At 35.9% G+C, this 26,419-nt stretch overlaps 1 protein-coding gene across 1 annotated transcript in view; it reads left to right on the forward strand.

Annotated features, from left to right (window-relative positions):
- Positions 1-16,348: 16,348 nt before the first annotated feature.
- Positions 16,349-26,419, forward strand: part of APOB (apolipoprotein B) — a 38,060-nt gene continuing 27,989 nt past the window's right edge. The window contains exons 1-9 of the mRNA XM_074861487.1: positions 16,349-16,465; positions 18,124-18,162; positions 20,745-20,860; positions 21,710-21,855; positions 22,897-23,050; positions 23,234-23,389; positions 24,387-24,511; positions 24,699-24,784; positions 25,525-25,744. Coding sequence (XP_074717588.1) covers positions 16,408-16,465; positions 18,124-18,162; positions 20,745-20,860; positions 21,710-21,855; positions 22,897-23,050; positions 23,234-23,389; positions 24,387-24,511; positions 24,699-24,784; positions 25,525-25,744 — 1,100 coding nt within the window. The 5' untranslated portion in view covers positions 16,349-16,407. The remainder of the gene's footprint in view (positions 16,466-18,123; positions 18,163-20,744; positions 20,861-21,709; positions 21,856-22,896; positions 23,051-23,233; positions 23,390-24,386; positions 24,512-24,698; positions 24,785-25,524; positions 25,745-26,419) is intronic.

A 26,419-nucleotide genomic window follows, 5' to 3' on the forward strand; every position in this document is an offset into this window, starting at 1 on the left:
AAGATATTATTTTAAATGTCATTCCTCTACCTTAATTAATACTATGGAGTGTTTAATAAAAACAATGTTTTATATAGGCAGACTTCTTGGGAGCAGGCTGACTAACTTGAGTTTATCGGATAGTTTAGAAGAATAACATTGTGACACTAAACTAGATGCCTGCTCAAAAATCTGATGTTTTCTACCAGTTCCAGTCATTGTGGAAAAACAGGTCTGTTTTAATATTCTTTTGCGTTATAAAAGCATGGATTTTTGTCTGAGGTGCAATGAGGCGAATTTCTTTAGTCAAGGCAAAATTTGACTAAAGATTTGGGGGAAAGAATCTCTCAGAGAAAGAACGTATCCAACTGTAGAGCAGTTCCTCTGGTAAAACTCACAGATTTATTACTATGATTGCATGTATTTTTGCATATAATGGTAGCACTGTGTACATCATTAATTGCAGAGATTATGGAATCTATATTCAGAGGGATAATACCCCTTAGGCACCTCATTTCCATTGATAAACTATTCTTGTTACCTTTGAAAATCTTGCTTTTTGTCTTCCTCTCTGTTTAGGCATTCCCTGACATAATCATTCATCTAATAAGAAAACATAAAAAGTGCAATACTGGGCCTGAGTATTTCAATGCCATAACAGTTAAATAATCTGTGTTTTGCTGCATAGTTGTCAGCCGTTGTCACTAGACACAGTTATTTTAGAAACAACATTCCTGAAATCTTTGATGTAGGTTTTTAGTGAGATTTTTTGTCTTTTTTTTTAAAAAAAAAAAAAAACATTAGTGTTTGAGGAAAAATACCATCTGATGTTGCAATGAGGGGCTTCACCTTTCAGGGTAATGTTTAACCTTAGGTGTAAATGTATGCAAACAGAAAAGTTTTTCTGTAAGAACTCTGTAGATTTAGTCTACTGATCTTGTCAAAGAAGTAACCACTGTGTAATTTCATTGTTCTTTTAATTCATCTCTGCTTAGAAAAGTTCTGCAGCATTTCTGAAGCATAAAACTGGAAAGGACTGTTGAAGGACCAGAGTCCTGCCTGCTGTCACAATTAACTGTGTTTTCTTATGCTAGTCATAAATGTATTAAAATTGGCTCTAAAAATGTTTAGGTTTGGCCCCTTAGATACTACCACTCCTCTGTAAAGGCTCGTAGATTGATGCATAATTTCTAGTCTTCAGCCTTGATAAACCTTTGTCCTTTATTTTAGGCCTGTAACGACATCATCCTTAAGCTTGTATGGCTCTTCTCTCTTCCTAAGGATTTATAGGGGTCAGTCATAGCCCTCTCAGACTTTTCTAAGACAGAAGTGTCAGGGTGCTTTGTCCACTTGAAAAAACACTTTTTCTTTCTGTATTGATTCAAATAGTCCTTCCATCTAATTTGAATTCATGTTTGCTGAATATGAGTAACAAGAAGGGCTTAGAACATTCTACATGAACCCCCACCAGTGCCAGGGAAAATAATCAGTAATTACTGTTATAGTCTAATGAATACATCCCTGTCACTAGTACAGATACTTTCACTGATAGAGCCTAAGATGGCAACTGCTCTCCGCTTATGTCACAGCTCATTATTCACAGTTATCCTGCCCATAAACAATATATATAAATCCTTTCCTTCCTCTCTTTTTTTTCCCAATATACAAGATTCTAGCTTAAAGCAAAAGTTCCTCCTATTTATTCTTAAATGAATAGGAGTGCTACTGAAATTCATGCTATTCCTAATGTTCTCATTCTTAAGATCATTTAGTTCCTTCCTGGGCGACCTTCTAATCTCTTCTGTGTTGACTGTAGGCTAGATACAATACACGGAAAGATATGGTAGGATTCAATCAAATTTTTAGGTTCACTCTTTTTGCCAAGTAGCCCACTATCTCTGATGACATTGTCATTGCTAAGTACCTCTCTGTATCACTAGAAAGTAATAGCAATTCTGTTCCTGCATGTGCCCCAAGCTTTGATAGTGAGAATTGAGGTTGATACCAATTTAATTTTCAGGCCAAGCTTTCCAGTATCTTTCTATCCTTCCTTTGCTTTCCTTTTTTTACAGCAGTTATACTTTCCCGCTGGAGTTTTGGCAGTTCTCCCTTAACCCTTCCAAGATTTACCTTTTTTTCTGATCTCTCCTTTTTCTTATTCATTGTTAATATTCTGCTTATTTTAATAGTATTTTCTGACATAGTTATTTATTCAGTTAGGCTTGGAGTTCTTCCTTTCAAGATTTTCCCTCTTGTTTAATATGGAAATTCCGAAGTGGTATTGCAGTAAAGAAGTTGCATTCTTTTTCCACATACTTAAGATCATGCTCTTCATTTGAATTTTTTCCCTGAGAGCAGTTCTCTTTTCATAAATGCTTGTTGGTGGCTGAACATTTCTCAGTTTCCTAGGAACACTAATCAATAATCTACATATTTTCCTTCCCTTGTCAAATCTTTATCCTCCTTCTTTGGAAGAAAAAATCTCTGAAATTCCACTAGAAGAATCACTGGAAATAACACCACTTTCTTGAATGTTTTCCTTAAACTGACAGAATCTAGACCTGTTCCAGTATGAAACCAGCAGGATCATTGCTTTCCAGTGTACTTAAAAATGAATAGAGAGTTTTTCAGGCTTCCTTAGCTTCATATCTCATATCCTTACTTTTGTCAAACATTGCATACTTTTGTTCACTGGATACACTTTGATGACAAAATATAATGGCTTTGATGGTTTATTAAATATTTCTTGGTAAGATGCTTCCCAGGTGTTTAGACCTGACCCCTCCTGGAGTTGAGAGGAATCCCAGCGTTTTAACTCCCTGATTTTCTTCGGTCCTCAGGTCATGGCATTCCATTTAAGCTTGGAGTTCCTTATATATTATCTCCGTGTCTCCTTGGACTCTACCCTCCCAGGCTACACCTACACTAGTAAACTAAATAGAACTATGACAATTGGGACTTACCTTTTCTCACAGCTAAATAGCACAGTCAACAACACATTTTTAGCCCAGCCCAACAAGCACTTTCCCAAATAATGCCCAGACACTGTTTCAGACATATCTAAAGTCAGGAACCATTCCCAATAAACATAGTGCATGTGAGCACCTTGTTTGGTGACATGAGAGAATTTAACTTGGTGGACATGGGCTGTACCATGACCCTTGGCCTCAGAGCCAGAAAGTGATCCTTGACCCATTTCATTTTTAGTACAAACAAAACTGATTGTCCTCAGCACCCTTTTCCCCTGGAACTAGTTTCATTTCTGTTCTTCTTTGCCAGACATCTTCTGTTTGTGTCTCATTCTTCACTACAGCAAATCTATCAAATCGGTCTTTCTGTGGTAAAGGGTGTCTTAAGTTTTCTTCATGAAAGATACAATGCAGTATCATCATTTCTGGGCATCGTTAAGTGTGTGAATGTTTGAGTGGCCCATTCACTCTCCTAACTTCTCTGTTCCATCCCTATTTGAATACCACCTTTCCATTCCTCAGACTTTTTTCCCCTTATATTCCATTTTTTAAAATACATGCTTCATTCAGGTCCCCATGCAAAGATAATATACATTCTAGCTTTCTGGACCTACTTTCTCCTAACCATGATCATCTTCTCCTGTGGACCCTAACTTTAAAGAAATAGGGAAAAAATCCCATTCAAAATAGCCTGTTTGTGGTCTATTTGACTGCTGACCATTTGGTGTTTCAGTCTGATCCTACTTCTCTGCTGTCACTGAGTTAGATGTCATCAGCAGTGATTAAAGGCAGAAAACTTCCAGCACAGACTCAGCTAAGAGCTGACATGGAAATGTTAAGCCCATGTGTAATTTCATTTGAGAATAATTTTTTACCAAAGTGTAAAGACATGGGAAAATTTCTAACACTTCCCAGCATAAATCTCAGATAACTGAAATTCAACATTAGGCTTGATATTAATGCAATGAAACTGAATAATAAAAATGCTAACATCTGAATTTCTAAGCACAACTGCCATTTCAAAGAATTGGAGAAATTTTACATTCTCAGCTTTACCCATTTCAAACTCTGCCAGCTATCACCAAGGAACCTGATTCCACACTCCACATTCTTCTTTAATCTATGTTCTACACTCTTACTTGGGTGCATCATGAATTATTTCACTTAAGATACAGGAAAACAAATGTCTATCAATGTAAGTCTGTTGAGAGCAAATTTTATGTGAGAACATAATTGAATCTTTAAAATTTGTTTTCTAGCCCCACTAGAATCATGCCTTCTTAAGTAGTCTTCAGACTAAAAGATTAATATTTATAGAATATGAAATAGACATACAGAAACAGCTACACTCTTTCCCCAGTAATGTCACGTGATTCATAGAGCAATGCTAGAAGCTATCAGGAGGAGTTCTAGAATTACCTTCCTCTGAAGGAAAATTCTTAGCTCACACGCTTAAGCATGAAAATGTAGATCATTTCAAAACTATGTTGTCTGTGATGTAGGTGTCTGCAGGTAATCTAAATGTCTAAGTTTCCATTACAGTCAGTGGAGATCTATATGTTCAACCAGATGCCTAATCATGAGTGTCTGATGCTATTTGAGTTTCCTTATGTTCCTGAATGGCAGTTATGATACAGCATCTACAGTGGGTTCTTACCCTTTTGAAGAGGCAGCTGAAACCCAGGCAAGATACACTAGTATATGAAATGACTTAAGATGTCAAAGTTTTGTTAAATACATAAATTACATCCTTCTGTATTCTTGTATTATTGCATCTGCCTGTTTCAGTTTCTTTTGTTTGTATTCAGATCACCAGCTTAGTCAAGGAAAGAAGTATTCTTCTTTGTCTTTGTAAAGTGATAAGGTCCCAGTCCAGCTGGAACAGCACATCCAGGAAATAATCTAAACCAAGAGGTACATAAATGAATAGACTTAAAACAGAGGTCTCCAAAGCTACCTGTGGATCATGTTTAATACTTGGTTTTGGTTAGTTTAGGTTTTACATTCAGATTTATTGCCAACTTTCAAATTCACTGAAAGCAAGATTAAATAGACATGGGCATCTAGTATCATTTTTTACTCAGTAGATTATATTCTCTGACCTTCAGTTGCCAACAGGGAAGGGTACAAATCTCCTGTAAGATCTGTGTCTTATCTCCAACCACCGTACAGATGTCCTTGATACCCAAATTGTTGAAAATAAAATTGGATGGCTATGTTTCAGAAAGTGATTCCACACACAAGCACCCCCCAAATGTCTTCTAGTACTGCAAGAAAAGGAGATTCTCAGTGCTTTTCATCTTTCTCTATATTTGTAATTGGTTTGTGTGCCTTTATCTTATCTCTTCTTATCTTCTCTTCAAAGCAAACAATTACAGTCTCTTCAGTCTCTCTCAGATAGGAATATTTTCCATGGCTCTGACCTGCCTATCTCTGATCCTTCTCAGTTTCCACTATATGTTCTTTGGACTGGAACCACAGGAACTAAATAATAGCTCTGTTTGCTTCTATTATTATTATTGTTACTGTTGAGAACATACCATTGTTTGCATTACTATAATACTGTTATAATATTTTAACACTGTTCCCCATTCTCTTCCTTGGTTATGTTACTACTTTGCTTTTTTTTCCCACCTCTACACATTGACCACAATTCTGAATTGCTCACAACTTTGTGTACATTCTCTTCCTGCCAAATTCTTAACATTACTTTGGAATACATCTTATCTAAATTTACCATATGAACATTGTAGTCTACACTAGACTAGGAAACAGTGCAGAAGCATCATGAGTTTAGGAAATGGACAGAGGATTATTTCAGGAATCTACATAGTAAAGGACTCTGAGGTTATGTGTGGTTTAATGCAACAGAAGTCACCATTTTAAGGAGCTGAATTTGTGTGTGATGAGAATCTCCTAGGTTGTCCTTGCAGAGGAATTCTGGATAGGAGAGTGGGTGACAAAGGCTTAGTGAACAGGAAGATGAGGAGAAGATTTCAGCAGCCTAACACCAAAGCAAGACAGCAAAATACTAACTATGAGGAAGAAGTAAAGGTAACCTTGGGATAGTGTGGAGTATAGGTGATGTGCTGAAACAGAGAAAATAGGAAGAAGTAATGAAGGAATAACAATAGAAAATAAAATTAAGTGCAATTGTGATGATGAAAAATCAAACAGATATCAGATACAAAGGGAAAAATGGTGAAGGGTCAAGGAATAGAAAGGCAAATGGTAGAGCAGTCAGCAGAGAAGTAGCTGCTGAGGGCATCAAATAGGAACAAAGAAGCAGCTTCAGAATTGAGACAAATCCTCATATCAGATAGAGTAACATAAGTCCAACATTTCAGACAATTCATTGCTGCAGATAAAGTGACTCTGAGTGTTACATTTCTCTGAGAAACCTGTCCGTTTGCATTAAACTATGTCATAATTGGCATGTTGATATGTTCGGGTTTTATACCAAAAAGTATAATTCAGAAATCTTCATTCTTGCCAACTAAATAAATATTTATATGTTTTATTTAACTTGATTAAGCATGTTTTCAAAGAACTTTTTTAAAAAAAATTAACTTCTGGAAGTTTTCTTCTGTTACTAAATAACATCTGAACTAAATAATATTTGAGCAACAAGATATTACATTTTCTTTTCTGAGCCCCAGCTGCTATTGAAAGGTGAACTTTAACCTATTTTTGCAGTTCATACCTTATCTTAGTGTTAAATGAGGTTTGGTTTCATTTGAATGATCAGCGTAATGAATCACTACATTGTTGATAGCAGAGACAATTGGACAGTCATACACAAACATAAACCAAAATGCTCCATCTTCACTGAACACTTTATGTAAAGGAGTCTTAGCTGACGTAGCAACTGTTTGCAACCCATTATTACCCAGAAAGACCCATTTTTCAAAGATGTCATGGGCTGATTTTCAAACCCTCAGACCACAAAACAGAAGCTGTATACAGAAAGAATTCAGTGCCCAGTGTGAGAATCAGACCACATAATTTGATACTTTAATTTGGAATCATGTTACGATGTCACTCTAGCCCCTGGGACATCATCAAATGCCAGTAAGGGGTAGCATGCTTATTTTCAACACCATTCTTTCTGACTGTGTGGTGGAGTTAACAAAAATAACATGATTTTATGAATAAAAATTGTACTAATGTTGGAAATAAGTTTTAACCAAAAGATTTGGAAACCCCTTGATTTTTGCAGAAGTCCATATTCACCAATGCATGGAAGTGTATATCTATAGACAAGTGAGGAAATAACCATTCCACGTGCAAGATGTTCACAGTAGAACTCCTATTTACTATGTGAAATAATAGTAATGGGTTAGTATTCTGAATAAATACACTTCTCTCATGCTGATTTATATTCCATCAAAACTGAATTTCAGTTGCAAAAATATAACTCTTACTAATGTGGATTTTAGGAGACACATTTCCTTCTTTAGCAACACAATAACAAAAAAAAAAAAAAAAAAAAAAAAAAGATTCATTCTAGTTAGAAGACTGCTGCTTTTTTCTTTTTTAATCCAAACTGATAACTTCCATATACCCAGTGCAAGCTGTTGAACTCATTCTGCTGAGAACAATGAATTAATTTTTGATTATGGCCACATGTAGGGGTGGATTAGGTATACATACTTCACCAACCACAGACCCACACCAGAAAGTATAGATGACAAAGATAGCCTTCCCCCTTTCCCCCCTTCCTGCCTCCTTCCTCTCCTCCTTCTCCTTCCTTCCTTTCTTCCTTGCTTTCTTACTTACTTCCTCCTTCCCTACCTTCTTTTTACTCTCCTTCCCTCCCTTTTGCTTATCAATACTGTATTTTTGCCATTATCTGTTATTGATTTATCAAGTACAGAGGTATCTAGTATTGAAAAGTTGCATTCTTACCTGAATGAAAGGAGTAAAAGAGCACTCAGAAAGAAATAAGAGCTCATATATAAGCTTGAATTATGTTACAGGGATATAAAAAGTCCTTAAAAAGATAATACAGTAGAACTGACAATAAAGTGTTTTCAAACAGGGGTTTCTGGAGTAAAAGCAATATATGAAGAAGATAATATTTGTCACTGTGATTTTGCTGGACAGAAAAGCAGTAATAAGAAATTAATGAAGAGCAGGAGAGAGAATACTTACCAGTAAACTGAAAAATTCATGAAGTACAGACAAATGCTTTACTTAAAAAAATACATTTATAATGTTTAAGATTTGACAGCACATTTTAGATGAGTTGTACCTGCAAAGAGGAAGTATGTAGTATTTTCCTGCAACACAACATTGCCTCAGATAAGTAAGGATTTGTGTATTTAATGTAATAATTTAAAATATGCCAGATATCTGTCTTTAAAATATGAATTTGATTCCTGTCAGTTGTATGTTAATCCAGGCTGCTATGTTGAGTTTAGAAAGGAACCCAGACAGAGGGTGAAAAGACCTTTCTTCTCAGAGGACTTTTCTTAAAATCAAGAATTTTGGTTATCATCAGTAGAATTGTGCTGTTTAATCAGCAAAATACTCAGGTATATGGGTAAACTGAAGATATTTCAATTATAAAATGCAAAGCCTCTTTAGGAGTAAAAGGCAGATTTTTTTTCTCAAATCTCTGTGACTCTTGGCCTGTTTTAGAATTTAAAATCACAACCACTATAATAAAGTTTCTAATTTTGAAAACATTTTTATCCTGAGAAGGAAACCGAACCCACTGCTCATTAAGGCTGTATTTACAAAGGTGACCAGAAAGTGAAAAGCCTTTGATGTCAGTACCAATAAGATGAATGACATTTCCCCTTCCTTTCTAACTTTTCAGAGCCTCAAGCCTAACAGGTGCAGTTCATCATCCAGTAATGAAATTTATAACCTGGTCCATATATAGATTAAAGTTCAATCCCTACCTGACAGCCATATCTACTATCACTATTGTGGCTTCAAACATTTTGTTATCATTTCTGGTAATGTCATGGAAAAAGTACTGACTCTTTTTTTTTTTTCTTCCTTGTATAGCATCAGCACCTTAGTAAAATGGAAAAAAAAAATAATCTCATTCTCCTCCTCAGATGAGACATTAGGTAAACCTAACTATTTCCTTAACTACCATGTGCGAGCTTAGTCCACAGAGCCTTCCTTGTGGCCTTCAAGTATCTAGTATGTCACAGGCAGCAACTTGTGCAGTATTAATTATCTAACATTAGGAGAAAGCTAGTAGTGAGGGCTTCCTGTGCTCTGTAAGGCAAGTTAGTCCATTTGTGGTCCTATTCTGTATTGCTAATGTGAAGACAGAATTTTTTTCCCTGAGGAGAACAGTGCCTTGAAAAGGCTCAGGAATGATCTCCTAAAATTCCAGGTAATATTGTGTAGAAATCTGTGTTGCACAATACCAGTCAGTTAAAACTATCAAACTGATGGATCAGCTCAGACACTGAGTGAAGGCAACCTGTCAGACTCTTTGACTTTGAGTGATTGTTGAACAGCTCTCAGAAGCAGAAAGAAAAATGAACTGCTCAGAGTGGTGGAAAAATGAGCTCCCAAAACAACTGGAAAAGATTTAAACGTTACTCCTCAGTGTATTTGTGATCAGCAGAAGCCAGCAAAAAGAAAAACAGCAAGGCAGTAGTTCTATAAATGATAATTCTTACATTGAAAGCTTCCATTTAATTGAAGTGCAGAAGGCTAAGTATTTAACTGTAGTGTGCCTATTTGAGGAAAATTATATTCTGCAGAAAATTAACATGTGACAAATATTTCAGAAGAATGAAAAAATGAAAGAAACTAATTCTGTGTTGATGAACAAAACTTGTAAGTCTGGAAAATAAATTGAGTCTCTGAGAAGTGTCCAGATGCAGAGATGAGGAAAAGCATCATAGAAGGCACAGTGGTGGTGTGAATTAATTTTGGGAAAGCAGTTGGAATTTTTCAGGCAGAGATGGCATCCTGTGTACATGAAAGCCTGTGGAGACAGCATGAGCTCTGGCAGTATGAAGATGATGGAGCATTGAAACCATGGGAGTGATGAAGCAAAAAGGTGCACAGATTTCGAAGTTGGAGTTCTCAAAAAACATGGTTCACTGAACCACTTATGTCATGACCACTGGAATATGATATTTTGGCAGGGATGGCAATACTGGAACATTAAAACCTGAACAAAAAGGATGAAAAAAACACCACTGGTTCAATGGAAGTCACTAGAACAGCAGCATGTAATTTTGCTACAGGAAATCCCTGGACTGTCATTGTGAAAGTAAATGGGTTATTTCTTAGTCTTACCTTTTTCACAGATGCACTGAACATCCATACCAGAAACAGTGTTACTAGTACTAAAAGAGACAGTAGAAGATCAGTCTTCCAGTGGTGAGCTTAGAAGGGAGCATTTGAATGGAAAGTATGGATAAATAAGAAATCAGAAGAAACAAATAAAACATGAAAAAATGCTGATTTAGAAATACATCGAGCACTTCACCATGTCACCTTGTTGGTGAGAGAGAATTAAGCAGAGGTTTGTAACATCTTTGTAAGAATCTCTCAGCATAATTCAAAACTGAATGTAGAGATCCCAACCTACCATGGTTCAAAAGTACATTTCTTTGCCTAGGAACAAAACAAAATAAAGGAACTAGGGAGGTTTAATATTTGAAAGGAGAATGTGAATAAAAGGTTCAACAGAATCAGTACATTTTCTTGTTAGCGCAAAAAGAAGACAGACCCTTTGCCCAGGAATATACTCAAAAGAACTAAATAAATATGTAAAAAGGAAACACTTTCCACTACCTACAAGGAGAGAAATTCTGGAGGAGATGGCTTATGCCAAATATTTTTCTACTCTTGATGCCTCAGCAGGCTTCTGGCAGTGGTTCTTAGACAAACAGAGTGTATGTTTATGCACCTCCAACACCTCCTTTGGGAGACAGAGTTTCCTTCGGTTGCCACTGGGCTATAGTTAGCACCATAGGTGTTTCGCCAGAAAATACAACCATTTTCCTCTGATGAGGGACACGCTAAGACCTAAACAGATGACACTGTGATCTGGGAAACACAGTAGAAGACTAAGACCAATGTTTCCAAGGAGGTCCCAAAGAACCAGAAGTGCTGGACCTTGACCTGAATGAGTAATAACAAAAAAAAAAAAAGGTGAACACCATGTAGCGGGTATATTTCTTAGAAAGGAAAAGAAGAAAGAAGGAAGAAAAAGGGGAGAAAGGAAGGCGAAGGAAGGGAAGAAGAAAGAAAAAGAGAAGTGAGAGTGGGATGGAAGAGAAGGTACACAAGGATTTTTTACAATATAAGCAACTTAGTACCAAGTGTAATTGCTTCCATAAACTAACTGTATTTTTGTCTTGCAAGTCAAAAAAGAGTGAAAATGAGATGCAAAACTTTAATAAAGAATCTGAGTGAGTTAGTTGAAGAGGGCCTTATCCTAAAACAATGCAACAACAAGCACAAGATAAAATTTCTGGTGGATGTGTCCAGTGAATGTGTTACCACATTCCTCTCTTAACAGTACTGTCAAAACATTTGACCAGTCTCCAGTGATAGAAAAAGGAAATTTCAGTTTCATCAAGCAGAATAAAATAACCATGGTCTACAATATATAATGTGACATGTAATATATAACATAACACAGTATATACATAATATAATATATGCATAATAATATAGATATTAACTATAGAATAGTTAATAATAGTTAATGTTTAATAGTTAATAATAGTTAATAATACTATAGATATTAACTACAGAATATACAATTAAAGGTTAATGGATTTTCTGTATCTATATTAATATTAGCAAAGCCATTGTTGGCATTCCCAAAACAGGCACAGCAAAACCAGTTCCTCACTAGAAAAAACAAGTGTAGGAAGGAAGGGATTCAGTTCCAGATGAGTAATTTGATGGAGCTTCCTCTGTGCAGCTGTAGAAAAAATTGTAGTGAAGTCTTAAGACAAAATTTGATAAAATAAATTGTTCGTTCTAGAATCATATCTAGACTCTGAATATCAAGAGAACTCTTACAACTAAGACTTTACAAAAAAATAAAGTATTAATGCACAGTATGGCTAAGAAACAAGTTTGAAGACCAATTCCTATCAGTTTAAGAGGCTCAGTTAAAGTTTGAATGTTAGATGGGTTTTCTGTTTAATGGTATTCATACAACAATCTCTAAATACAACAGAAAAAATGTTACAAAGATGCACACATTTATACCGAAAAGAAAGGGATCAGTGAATGTACCTCTACAGTACTGTGGAGGCCATCGAGACATGCCATATAAACACAGGACACCATAGCACATGTCATGGAATAGGAGCTAATAGAAATGCTTTCCCTTGCTGACTCCCAGATATATGCTGGCATTATTTTACTGTGCTCAGTTTCCTTAGCTGTTCTAGATTCTAGATTTTCTAGATGACCATCAAATCCATTTTCACTGTAAGTGACATACTCATGTGTATGATGTCCCATGGCTTACAAGTGAGAGCTTAAGCAGTTTGAAAGTATGCAATCCTGGTACTCAGTCCTGAGCCCTGGTCTCTGCTACATGTATTATGCTTGCATTTAATCCACATGTGCAATGCAGGCATAGCTGAAGCTAGGGCTTCGTACTCACAGGTACATGTCCCAGCATGCACAGGAGTTGTTTCATTAGTTATTTGTTCAATTTTCTGTCTCTACAAACTTCAAATCATGGCCACATAGTAGCCCACGTTCATCAGAAAGGCTGCTCCCAGCCAGAATTACATGTAACCTTATACACAGGACACTTATACATATGATCAAACCCTCTCTCATGATGGCAAAGCAGGAAAATTTGCCATCTGTTTCTCAAGCAAGTGCTGTAGTTCCAATGGAAATGCAACTGTTCCAGTCATTTAGAGTACAGTAATGCACCCAAATCCATAACTTCTTCATGTACATGTGAGGAGGAAGTATCCTGTTAATACTGCAGCTAGATTGAAGTCTGTGAAGGACAGAACACCAAATGATCATGCCCTCATCGTTTGATTGGACTCCACTGTACAAGGCCCAGAGCATCCTGATCTAGTAAGATCTGTTTTGAGTGTGGGGTTGGACGAGATGGTCCCTTCCAAACCAAGTTTGTTCTATGATTGCTAAGACTTCCACATCATGACAGAGATTTTCTATATCCATAAGAGCCATGCATAAATTACATCTCCTTACAAAATTAATTCAGCATATCAGAAGTATTGTCATACTTCCTACATTTCATAAGACCGTTGATTCAGTCTGTACACACTATGTCTGAGGAATGCATGAAGTAGTGGACTTTGTGAACACCCAGTCCATGCATGTATGTGTGACACCTTCAGTTTATCAGTCATTCTTTACATATATGAACAGCACTTACTCTATGTTCTACAAAGAATCTGTGTGTGTTCTGTGTTGTTCATTTTTAGGCAGTACCGACATATGAACATGAAGAACATCCTAAACCAATGGCAAGGTCTTTAGGAAAGAAAGAAGACATAATTGGCAAAATTAATGAAATGTATGACAGCTCCAGCTAGCTTATTTCATCAGCATTAATAAATGTCCTGTATTATCCTTAGTAACCCATGAAACTTCATTTCAGTAATGGTTAGTTACCAGATGCTGATGACACATTTATTAGGGAAGTTTCCTCTTACTAGGTTCTCCTAAGAAAAAAGGTGTGAAATGTTCAGAAATAATTACTTTATAAATATAATTTGATCATTGTTTTAATAATTTTTAATATTGGCATTTATGTTTTTTGAAGGGAAAGGTGAACAAACTTAATGGTCTCTTGCAGTAGTTGCTTCCACAATGCTACCTTACCATGGTGAGCACCAAGACCCAAATTGTCCCTATTTCTGAATAATGTGGACTAAAGGAAAAAAAAATTCTTAAGGAAAAAGAAACCTGGAACACAGCACTCACCTCAGATGTCTTGATCCAAAGACAGTTGGAGAACTTCTATTTAGGTATTTGGTTTTTAGATCAGGACCGAATCTGTGCAGATTATAGAGATAAACAGCATATACCAACGATTGATCTACTTATAGGACAGAACATCAGGGAGTAAAGTTTGAGCCTTCTATCATCCTTTCTCTTTTCAAATCTGCACCAATACCCTCTGCCTGTCTGTCATATAGTGCACAAAAAATGCAAAGATGTAAGACCTGCGATACAGTCACCGGGCTTCAGAATGGTTCCGTCTCCGAAGTCTTTATTTCACTTCCAAGAGATGCACTCAGAGGAGAGTGCCAAAAGTAATTGAGAAACACAAAGAATTAAATGAGACAGTATGATTTAAAACATAATGGTCTAGAGGATAAACTGTGTTTTGAGGTTAAAGCCCACAATTTCACAGAAAGAGCTGAAATAAGAACTTTATGTCATCTAACTCCATGTGAAAATTGACTTCTTACAATGAGCTGAAAGAATGGGGATTCCTTGATGATTGAATAGATGAAAGTAGTGTGTGGCATTTTGTGTCACTGGTTGTGAAAAAAATGCTGTCCCTTGACTAGGTAATACAGCAGTTTAAACCTGTCACAGTCGAGTGGTACACCCATGTTACCTGCATGCTTATGGGCTGAGTCATACCTTCTGTAATCGATTTATATCCATGAAACATCTTCATACAATCAGTCAGCCTCAGCTTCAGCCCAAATAAGCACCTGTAGGCAGTGAGGAGACACAGGCAAGATATGGAAATAGCTAACAAATCTCTGAATGCTGGGCACTCCAGAGCTCTATTCATCTGCAGTGCGAAAGTGAACAAATAGATTTTAAGTAATAGTCAAAATCTCTTGATGTTTGAATGCAGAAAGGGACCAAATGCTATGGGCAAAAATATGGTATTTTTGTACAGTCTCTTTGGTAGAATCATACTATGAACTATAATCACTGTAACATATCACAACACATATTGAGGCAGCTTTGTTTACGGAAGTAAACAAAACCTGTGTTGCTTTTTGGAAGTAAAAAATAATAATCTCCTATTGGTTGTTTTATTGTGTCTGTGATTGGTATAAGCCAAGGACAGAAACTGAAACCTAAGAAATGCTTTCTTCATGATTCCTCCGATACTGATGAATCCATGAAATAAATTTCTTCAAGAAATCTCTCTGAAATAGCCTGCTCTTGTTAATGTCATCAGATAAATTCCTAGTTATAAGGAAGATGTCTCCCTTACTGGAAGGTACGCCCCATGATACATCAATGCTTACCGTTTGGTTGAACTGATGTTAGGAGTCACATGATCATAGTGTATCCTGGGAAATGTAACCTAACTATGAAGTCTAAGAGAGAAAGGGTATGAAGAAATAAGAGACTTTAAAGATAATTGCCATGATGCATGGTAACATGGTAACATTTCCAGTGAAAAGAAATTACCGCTTAGCTAAGCCAGAATTTGATTTTTGATTCAACAAGCTAAGAGGGAATATTTTGATTGGGGAATGTCAAAACATTTCCATTTGATCAGATATATGAAAATTAAATTTACTGAACAAAATGTTCTTAACTATTCCCATAGTCAGGTTTTTTTACTGCTGTTAGCTTTGATAGATATGAGTAGAGAAAGAATTAAAACTACTAGAATTTCTCATGACATAAACTCAGTCTTTTTTACCAATATACATATTCATGAAAAGGTTTTTTATTTGTTTGTATTTTAATCAGGTTTATCTGTTCATAGGTTTATCTTCATTCAGATAAATTTTATCATCTTATTTTCATATTTTTGCTATTACTAGCAAACAAAAGAAATTTAATTTAAAAATAAGGAAACAAAGGAATTACACAGATCTTACTTTCAACATGAACATGACCTGATTTTCCAGAATATTGCAAGTAAATGTAAAATTATTTTTGGAAAGGTATATGACAAATTTTGGTACAATAAAGGAAAAAAATCTTAAACTTCTAGTCTCCTGCCTGTGAAGGGAAGATATCTAAATTACACAATACTCTCATTTTCTCAAGTACTCATACACTTAAGCCTCTTAACATCTATACTGAAAGCATGCTGCAGTGATCATTTCTTCCAGCTATAATTTATGCATTGTAATCATTCCTATGTAAACGTGGGAAATTTATTTGAATACATTTTTAGAGTCTGTAGCTGAGGGATTTTGCTTTTTAAACTGTTGAAGAAAAAAAACAATGAACTGGAAGAGTGACTTATCTCCAGTATACGCCATCTTCTGCCTTCAGGGACTCCCAGCAACCAAAGCAGAGCATTGTCTGGAGTGCAGTGAGGATCTGGGGCTCTCACCTTTGGACCTTTGGCAATTTGCTCTGAGCTTTCTAAACCGTTTGCCTCAGCTGCTTGCTACAGACTATATAAATGAAGGTCCAAGTCAGAAGGCTCATTCTCCCTCTGAGGCAGTAGGGAAGAGGTGAAGAGGGGAGGGAAGGAAAAATAGAGGAAAAGAAAGAGCAGCAAGAGGGTTCGGGGCTCATCATGGGCCCTGTGCAGCTCTTGCTGCTCTTGCTGCTGCTCAGCAGTGGTGTTCTCACACGTAAGTACTGCCATTTATATTAGTGCTTTTTGTTGCTTTATTTATTAACCCGTTAAAAAACAGTAATGCAAAAATCAACAAGACAATGGCTTATAGAATTAGAGGGTAACCATGGCAAAGATATTACCTCTTCCATTTGTAGGACTGGGCAATCATAGGAGGATCCCACTGTAGAAGAATTCACAAATGTCACCTGGTGTCTTTTGATCACTTTTGATGTATTTTGCAACTTGTAAGGAGTTCACATAATTTATTTTGGCCTAATTTTTTTTTTTTTCTGTAATGCTGTCCTTTTAAAACCCCATGGAGATACTGTAGCTGGGAGATACCATACAGACTTACCCCAGCTGTTGTTAACTTATTTTGTGGCAAATTGGAAGGTGGAGAGCAGTAAAGCAAAATGCATGCGGGAGGCAATACTGACAAGTTTTGTGTTAAAGGGACATAGTCATAAGTATTAGTAGTAAAAGAAGTAGGCCAGTAGAGGGTTTTTTCCTAAGATGAGAAAAGGCAGCCTAGATCAATATGGTGCTGTGGATTCTGAGCTGTCCTTGCTTTCCAGAAAGTGGCATTTTAGAATAGGACACTGTAGCGTTACCTAAGACTTCAGGAACCTTAAAGGAGGAAAGTGAGTCTGGGGCCAATTATGGAGGTCTGGTTTTATATGCAGATCAAATTCAACATAAATACAACTTTGATCAATTAATATTCTGTTGTTGACTGATGTTATACAATTTTAAAGGATGCAGTTGTTTCTAATGGTTATTAATAATGTTATTAGTGTTACTATTGTAACAGTAATACTAGTATTACTGTTGCTGATGCTGTTACTGTAACTAATATTACACTATACTGCTATAGTGGTCACCCTTAGAATTCCCAGAATGAAAACTTGGAAAATGTGCAGAGAATATTGTTAAAAGTGCTGGCATTCATGTGTGATCTCCCAAAGAATGACATAGCATCAAATGAATGCAGCAAATTTACTAGATTTTATTTTATTTTATTTTGTTTTAGTCTTATGGGACATACCTAAGACAGATTGGAGTAAATGATTCTTCTTAACTTGAATCAGTGTTATTTTCCTCCAAAGAAAGAACTCTCAACATGCAGAAAAGATTTAATAGCAGAGAATTGTAGTATTGTCAAAGTTGTCCTTTTTTAAATGTACAAAAAGAAAAATATAGCCATTCATCCATTATGCAGCATATTTTTGTGCTCAAATAGAGTAAAATTTTAAAGTAAACTGTGTTATATGGTACATTTCATCTGTCCACCTCTACATTTTGTGTCTATTATTTATAAACTTTCTATTTCACATAACATAGGGCTTTTAAAAACACTTGTTAACCTAGAAGCTGATCCTTCTCAGTTTAAATCAAAATAATTTAATTCAGTCACTTAAAGAACCTGTTCTGAGGTTTTAGTTCACAATTTCAACACACCTACTGTAATTCCCTTTAGATTGAACTCTGTACCGTCAATGTTAATAGTAGGGTTTTTATTTACATCAGTGTGCCAAACTACATCAAAACTTGTTATGAATTAAAAAGGTCATACAATGAAAACGTGGTATTTCCATTTATATTTCCATAGCACTTGTTTTATAGCTATAAACTGCTTTTCCAGCTTTTAATTCTTGTTTTTATTCTTTACAGAAGAAGAAACGCCTGAAAGTGGAAATCCAGGATGTTCAAGTAACTGATTTCTTGTATCTGCTTTTGTTATCTTATGTTGCTGTATTACCTGAACAGATCTTTGAAAGTTTGACTTTTCCTATTCCATAAACCTCTTTCTCTGAAATAAATGAAACAAAAATGATGGCAGTATTCTAAAGTTTTTATTGCCATTTATTTTAGGTATTTAATTTTCCATGAATTATCCATTAAATATCAAAGAATTTCAAAAGTTTCCTCAGACTGGAGAAGCTGAGATTGAGTTTCTAGACTTTTAAAAAGCTCCCATTAAGGAACTATTTTCCATTGTTTTGTTGATTTCTTAATTGTCAGGTGCAAATTCCTTAATCTGGAAATCCCTGTTTATCAGCTGTGAAGCTTTAGCAGTGAGCTAAACTCACTCTACCATGGGCTGAAGATCATTTCTCATTTACCCTTCACAGTGGCTGCTAAATCCACAGAATTGCACTGGATATCTAACTAAATACCTGTAGAATAAATCATCAACTCTGTAAACAAGGACAGCAATTTCTTTAAACAAGTCAAGACTCAGGAAATGCTGACTTTATGCTCTATCTTTATAGTGAACTCTGACTGGCCCTGACTGCTTGGTTAGATACATAATGTTCCACCACAGGGTCAAAGTACTAAATTAGTTGTTTTGTTCGTCTTTTTTTCCCTCCTTGTTGGATGCTTTAGCACCATCTCCAGGCAGCTGGGTTTATTTCAACTGCCTGAACCAACTCAAAGACTTAAGGCTTCATTGCCGATTTCTTGTGTATTTTTGATACGATAAATTATTTGGTATTTGCATTTCTAATCTTATAATTTCCTTATTCCTTTACCAAATATTTCTGTTTAAAGGCAGGAAATGAAGCAATAATTACCCTTTTGTCTTTAGCATAGTAGACACTGGTGTTGCAAAAATTTCTGAGAATGTACAGTTAAACAGTTAAGCAGTTTTATAGTCCAGGATAGTCAAAAGTGACAGCGATAGTGTTTAATTTTTTTTTATATCTGTTAATTTTAAGGTCAATTAGATAATTCCATTTTCAAATGTTTGTAAGATGCTGATTACTGTATGACAGCTAGTATTAATTATATTAATTCTGTTTAGCAATTACATGAAAGTAATCTCAATTGAAACAACACTATTAAAGTATGCAAAGCTTATAACAGTGATACCCCAAGGCAGAAATATGAGATTTATAGTACTATTCTGTTCTGCTAAGTATGCAATTCTGTGGCATAAAGGGCAAGATAACATTGCCATTGGCCTCTGTCATGACAAATATAAAAGAGAAAGATTAAACTACATTCATGGCAGGTATAGGCAGGCAGAATCATACAGATGGTGAGTGTGTGGGTTTACACTGAGATGACTACATTTTTTTCCCATAAAAGTAGATCAGGAGTCTAATATGTTCAGATAGTCACAAATAACCACAGAGGAGCAATTTAGGAAATAACTTTTCACTCAGCATCACAACAGCATCACAATCCCAGTGAGTTGCTCAGTCTAAACAGAGGGAACAGTAACTTCTCGTTCTAAACTGCTCTAACACAGTCCCTTAAAATGCCTGATCATCATATGTTTCATTTAAAATAATTCCTGCAGTTATAATGGGAGTGAATTGTAATTGAGGATATTGTTTGGCCTACATTATGCATTCCAGACACCAAAAGAAGATCTTATATCCCTTTTATCCTTGTATTTGTCACTGAGACAAAATATTTTTTTCTATATGTCCTATTACCATGTTCATTCCTGCTTGTATAGTTTAGAATTACAACTTAATTGCCTCTGAAAGCAACAGGGACAGATTAAACACAGGTGAAATTCATCCTTTTAAGGAAGTCCATACACCTCTGCAAATACTTCCTTCTGCCTTATTCTTAATAACTGAGTGTTTTCACCTTGTTCTGCATGCTTTACGTTTATCTCCGTTAAAAAGAGTCTACTCTAGTAAAATTTGCTGATCTAGTAAGTGAATTAGAGGAGATTATGTTTCAGCAGAGTCTGGGTGGAAAGATACTCTGTAGATTCAAGTGAAATGGTATTGAGGAATGCTAGTTTTGGTCTTCTGTCTCTGTGTTTCTTTGCTTTTAGTCTCAGTCATGTAACTTAGATAAATCAGCTCCTTGCATTTGAATTATGATAGAAAAATCTGAGCTGAAATGAATCATTTTATTACCAATTTGAAAACTACCATTGGATTGGTTTAATTTAGAAGCAATAGGGTCGTTTTTAAAACAGTTCCACATCTTAAGTTTTCTCCTGTTTTTGACATTAACTTTAATGGTGCATGATTTAAAGCCTTTGTGGGGTCATATTGTGATATCTCATCACACAGAGCAGTGGACCCCAAAACTTATGCTTCCCTCACAAGTTTTGTCTTATGCTTCAGAAAGTATCCAGCTGACATGAAGGCATTACTTCTTTGTCTGAAAGCTATCATGTAAAAGGAAATAGTGGGAGGGTCCTCATGCTTCCTTTATATGTGGCATTCATTTTCGTTACACAACATTAAGCATATATTGTAAGGATCTACATATGCATATCCACCCAAGTCATAAAAGCACTCTTGTTTTCCCAATTGCAGAAGATGCAACCAGATTTAAACACCTCAGAAAATATGTTTACTTATATGAAGCAGAAACGTCAAATGGGATCACGGGAACAGCAGATTCTAGAAGCGGTTCAAAGATCACTTGCAAGGTAGGGAAACAGAAGTAAATACTGTATACTGAATAACATGGGAGCTGGCAGCTGGGGAGCATCCTTCAACACTTTTCCAAACATGATCATTCTTTTGAAAGGCACATGTTGAGAGTTCTGAAGACTAAGCCCTCCCTGTCCTAGACAGAAGGCACTGAGGTTGGTAAAAGTCCTTCATACCACTGTGCCAGTGCATTTCAATCCTGATCTGCTTCTACTTTTACACGAGAGAGGGGGAAGACCTAGCAGTTCAGTTTTCCTTAGCTTCCAGGCTGATTCCACCAATGTCCATCAAACAATTCTAGAAGTTGAACTAAAAGAGCTCCTTGACACCATGAAGACCACTCGATAGCCTGTTGATGGTAACAGCCAAGCCAGGATCAGGGCTGTAGGAGGAAAGGTCCTGTAGGCCATTAAACTAACCACTATCCCTCCATCTTGCCCAGAACTTTCTCATTGTGGCTTTTTTTTCTGAAATGAAGTAACTGGGGAAAACAATTTTTATTTAGCACACACTGTTCTGACAGAGTTTAAACATTGATCAGTGTAATGACTCAAGTTTTCATACAGTTCTTCTAGTGCTATAAATTTTCAGAAGCTAAGTTGCTAGTTTACCATGTATATAGTATACTCCATGACATTAGCCAAGCAAATACCTCCTTTCATATCTTCTTCCTCAAGTTACCTTAAGCTATTTAGAGTACTTTGGAATTTTCCCAACAGCTGCTAGCAGGGTGATTCTGACACTTTACAAAACCCAAGCAGTACCATATTTTCAAAACTGTAACTGGATGATCCTAGAAATATGATAATACAAAAAGGATAATCACATCATATTTGTGTTTTCAGGTTGAACTGGAGGTGCCACAGCTGTGCCACTTCATCCTGAGGACAATGCATTGCTCCCTGAGGGAGACATTTGGTGTTGACACTGAGGGACGGACCATGCTGAAAAAGTCAAAGAACTCTGAGGACTTTGCGAATGCCATGTCTAAGTAAGCAGTATCGGTTATCATCAACCCTTGTAGCCTTAACATGGAACAGGCTGCAATGTTATAGTCCACCCTGACTATGTTTTTCCAAGCATAGAACCCATTTCATTATAACATGGTAGATTTATAAGCCAGTTCCACAGCAAAAGTCTCACTGATATAATTTAGGGCTAACTTGCCACAGTTCTCAATTGCTAGTAGGGAAGGGTTTTTTTCCATCGAGAATTTTCACCTGGAATGTTTTTGTCATTTATAGCATCTACATCAGGAAACTCTTGGGTAGTCCCCTAAAAGATTATTGCAAGTGGAATGTTCCTTCTTGTAAGCAAATTCCCAGATGGCTGTGTGCAGCCATTTTAAGATAATTTTCCTTTGCTGACATGGTGCAAAGACAGTGCAATAGAAAGGCATTTGAGACTGAAGTTCAGATTTCCTATCCTGATCTTTAATAACCTATTCAGCTTATCTTTCCTTTACTTATCTGCTTTTGTAACTTATTGCTACTAATCCCTCAACCCAAGTAGTCTCTAGTGCTTGTCAGTGTATGTTTTACTCGTGCACCTTCATGCTTGTATCAATGCCTCAGTATCCACTCCATCTTGTTTCAAAAGCCATAGATCTCAAAACAACATGGAGACAGCGTTAAAATGTTTCTCAGAAAACACCCAAGATCTTATTTAAAGACTGCAACTAGTGGAGAATACTTCTCATCATTTTTTAGTCTATTGCAGTAGTTAATAATTAACTCATTCTAAAAATTTACTTATCTCCTCTCTGAATTTATGCAATTCCAACTTCCAGCCATTACTCTTGATATTTACTTGTCCTTAGATGACGTAGTCTGGTGATAGCAGAATGTCCTTGGTTAGAATTTTGCTGCTTTAATAGTAATACCCTCTCATAGTAAAAACAGTGAATAGAATATAACGATAGACCAAGATAAACATTATGCCTTAGCTATAGCCCAGCCATTTATTGATAACATGTTCTTCACTGGGTGGCTTTAACATGATTTCATACTAACATTGGGGCTTTTTTGGGCAGGCATGAGCTAAAATTCAGCATTCAGGATGGAACAAATGTCAAGCTGTATCCAGAGAAGGACGAACCTCTGAATGTACTGAATCTCAAGAGAGGGATCATCTCAGCTCTAGTTGTGCCAACAGAAACAGTAGAAAATGTAAAAACTATTTCAATGGTAGGTGTTTTGAAAGCATTCACTTTATTTCCTTACAAACTGAAGAAACCTCACCTAGTAGAGTTACCGCTGAACATCATTTTCAAAAGACCTGGAAATTCAGATGAGAAAGGGTGCCTTTCAGCTAGATCAGAAAATGTCTGACAGCATGAACAAAGACACTGATTTCTTATTTTTTTCCAGGATACTGTATATGGAAAGTGTGACAGTGAAGTTGAGTTCAAATCTAGAAAAGGAAATGTTGCAGAAGAAATTTCAATTAACAGGGACCTGAAAGCCTGTGACAACTTCAGTCCCATCAGAGATTACGTCAGCCCTATTGCCATTGTAAAGGGACTAGTAAGTATAACATCAAACATTATATGGTATCACATTCTTCGCTACATCACTTAAAATTATAAACAACTACTACAACAACTAAATTTTGTATTTATCTTCTAAGAGCTTAAACAGATTTTCTGCACCCTTGCATTAGATCAGACTGTGGTTTTGTTGGCAGTCAATAAATAAAAACAGATGCAGAAAAAGAGTGTAATTACCTTCTTTCATGTTCTTATCACTATTTTTTAAGGAGAGCTTTTCATAGATGGAGTTAGTACCATTGATTACATGATAACCTATCATATCATATCCAGATTTTTAGTTTTGTGGCTCAGAATTTTCAGCATTCCAATTTCATGTAAAATATGTAGTCCGCCAAAACCCTGATGTGTATATGGTGTGCAGGAGGAGAGGGCTCTAAATGTCCTGAAGTAAATGGTTTGACATTCTGTTCAGACTGTTAATCCACAATGATCAAATGCAGTTGCTTGCATGAATATTGGCAGATATGTTCCTGGTATCACGGCATCTGTGCTTTTGAGCATTTTCCCTCAAAATAAAAAAGAATTAGGATTTCATATCGTGCTAAAAACACATTTTATAATTTCTGCCACTTCTACGGATTGTTGTAGAAAGCTTTAAAATTTGTATAAGAGTGAAATTAAAAAGAGCATCAGATGTTACGAGAGGCCTAAACTACTTTAAAAATTAGAAACTAGTTTCTATGAAGGAGTCATTTATTGTGGACAGCAGGGGATCAATCATGAAGTAACTACTAAGCCAAACACCTCAATAAGGCCTGAGGGAAAATTTGAGTGGGATTTTAGCCTGTCAAGAGACTTAAGACTAAAGATTGATACTGGCACAATTTTGTCTTTGTGTGAGAATGATTCCAGTTATGCAGCTTTGTTTCCAATACTCTGTAACTGTTAATATTACAGTAAAACTGTGGCTGCCTTTAAAACTGTTTGTTTCCTATACTATTCAGTAAAATGACTGCCAAACTATTTTACAGAACATCCCATTATCTACCCTTCTAAGGAGCACTCAATTCTGTCATTACAATATTGATGCAAAGAAAAGGCACATAAGAGATGTGGTCTGCAGTGAAAAACACCTGTTTCTGCCTTCCTCATACAAGTAGGTTGCTCACTATATGTCATTACCCTTTATTTATAAATATTCATTTTCAATGGTGATGTATCACATTCTGCCCTGACTTCATCCCCAAATATGCATTTTGTTCTCAAGAAGGCAGGAGGCATGGCAAGACCCCTCAAAGCTACCAAGATTCAACTAAAGCACCAAATTTTTCTTTGTTTGCTAGAAATCGCTATGGTGTGATGACGGAGATCAACCAGACACTGAAGCTTGAAGATACCCCAAAGATCAATAACAGAAATTTTGATGGAGGTATAGCTGCAATTGTCAATAATACAAATACAGCTTAAATACAAGGACAATTTTGTTTTAAACAGGGAATTAATTAAAGATGCAGCTGGGGGGACCAAAACAATTCATAATTTTCAATGAAATCTGATCAATTTAGTCAGGAAAAAGTTTGGGGTATAAAATGGGTAACCCGAAAAGTTTAAAAACACTGTAATTTTAAATAATCTTTTTCTTTTCATTTTACATTTGAAATTAATCTTTATAATTAAAAGTACATAATTTGCTTGGAAAGTAATTTTAATCTTATTGGAAATTAGTGTAATGAACCCTTTTTAGCTAACTGTAATTTCTTATGCAATTTTTAGATTCAGCTGCCAAATGTAAAGAGTCCATGATTACTGTATATTTGGTTCTGAAACACACCTTTGTAACATGCAGTTGTTATTCCTAGTCATAACATATTTCTCCTCAAATATATTAATTAAAAGTTGAAAAAGCAAACTATGCTAATATAAAAGGTGTTAAGGATCATCTTCAGGAAAATTTAAAAGAATTTATGCAAATAGGTATTATTCAACTTTTGGGAGAATTACATATAAGTTCCACTCCATTATTTTTAGAAACTCTTCAGCTGTTAAACTTCAACAGTTATCATATAGAATAATCTACATAGTTAATATTCATACTGAATGTATGACAAGATAAAAATTAACATATGTCCTTGATAAAGACATAAAGAATGCAATTTTTTTAATTGCTAGATGAACTGGAAGAGAAGGGACTTGCACTGGAAAGCACAGATGCCAAGCTTCCCAGGCAGGGTGATGCTGTTCTGAAAATCCTTCAGGAACTGCAGAAACTTACAGCCTCACAACAGAACCAGCAGAGAGCAAGGCTCTTTTACAAATTTGTTTCTGGACTTAGAAGTTTACATAACGCCACTCTTGGCTCTCTTGTACCAAAGATGATGGAAACTTCAAGGTATGTTACAACAGTTCATTGTGCAAGTACACCACATGTCAATGCCATAGCAAATCCATTCTGAAGTTGATGATTTACTGCAAGTGGTTTTAAATTAGAGGTTAATTAGATGTAAAGAGTGTCTTTCGGAAAGATAAGTATCATCAGAATTATCTAGAGAGAGAAATGAGGCAGAGAGAGTAAAAACTGCGTATTTCACATTTTTCCGTCAGAAATTGGAATTTGAACATTAAATATATGAGAACAGTATAAGAATTCAAATAGATCTGAAAGTTCTAGCCTTCTATGAAGAACTAATATTGTTTTGATCATTCCCTTATCAAATCTTCTGACCTTATTGGAGAAGCTGAACTATAAATTAGAGTATAACACAGCCCAGTACAGGATTTTTTTCCCCACCACCATCCCATGCGTGTATGTCAGACACAATCCTATGGATATGTTATTATAGCCAAATATCTTTCATGCAGTTTTGCTCAAGGACAATGACTGTAATTCCAAACTCCCAAGTCTGATTTATAGCAAACTCTGAAAGTAAGATTTTGTGTGACAAGTGAGACATGGAAGGGCACAATTCTTTGGTCTGACCCTGCCCTCTACTTCCCACCTTTACTTTTCTGTCCTTGCCGGACTTCAGTCAATTTACACATATATACTTTATGTCCTCAGTCTGTA

This window comes from Strix uralensis, chromosome 3 (genome assembly GCF_047716275.1).
Source record: "Strix uralensis isolate ZFMK-TIS-50842 chromosome 3, bStrUra1, whole genome shotgun sequence".
NCBI classification, from domain to species: Eukaryota; Metazoa; Chordata; class Aves; order Strigiformes; family Strigidae; genus Strix; species Strix uralensis.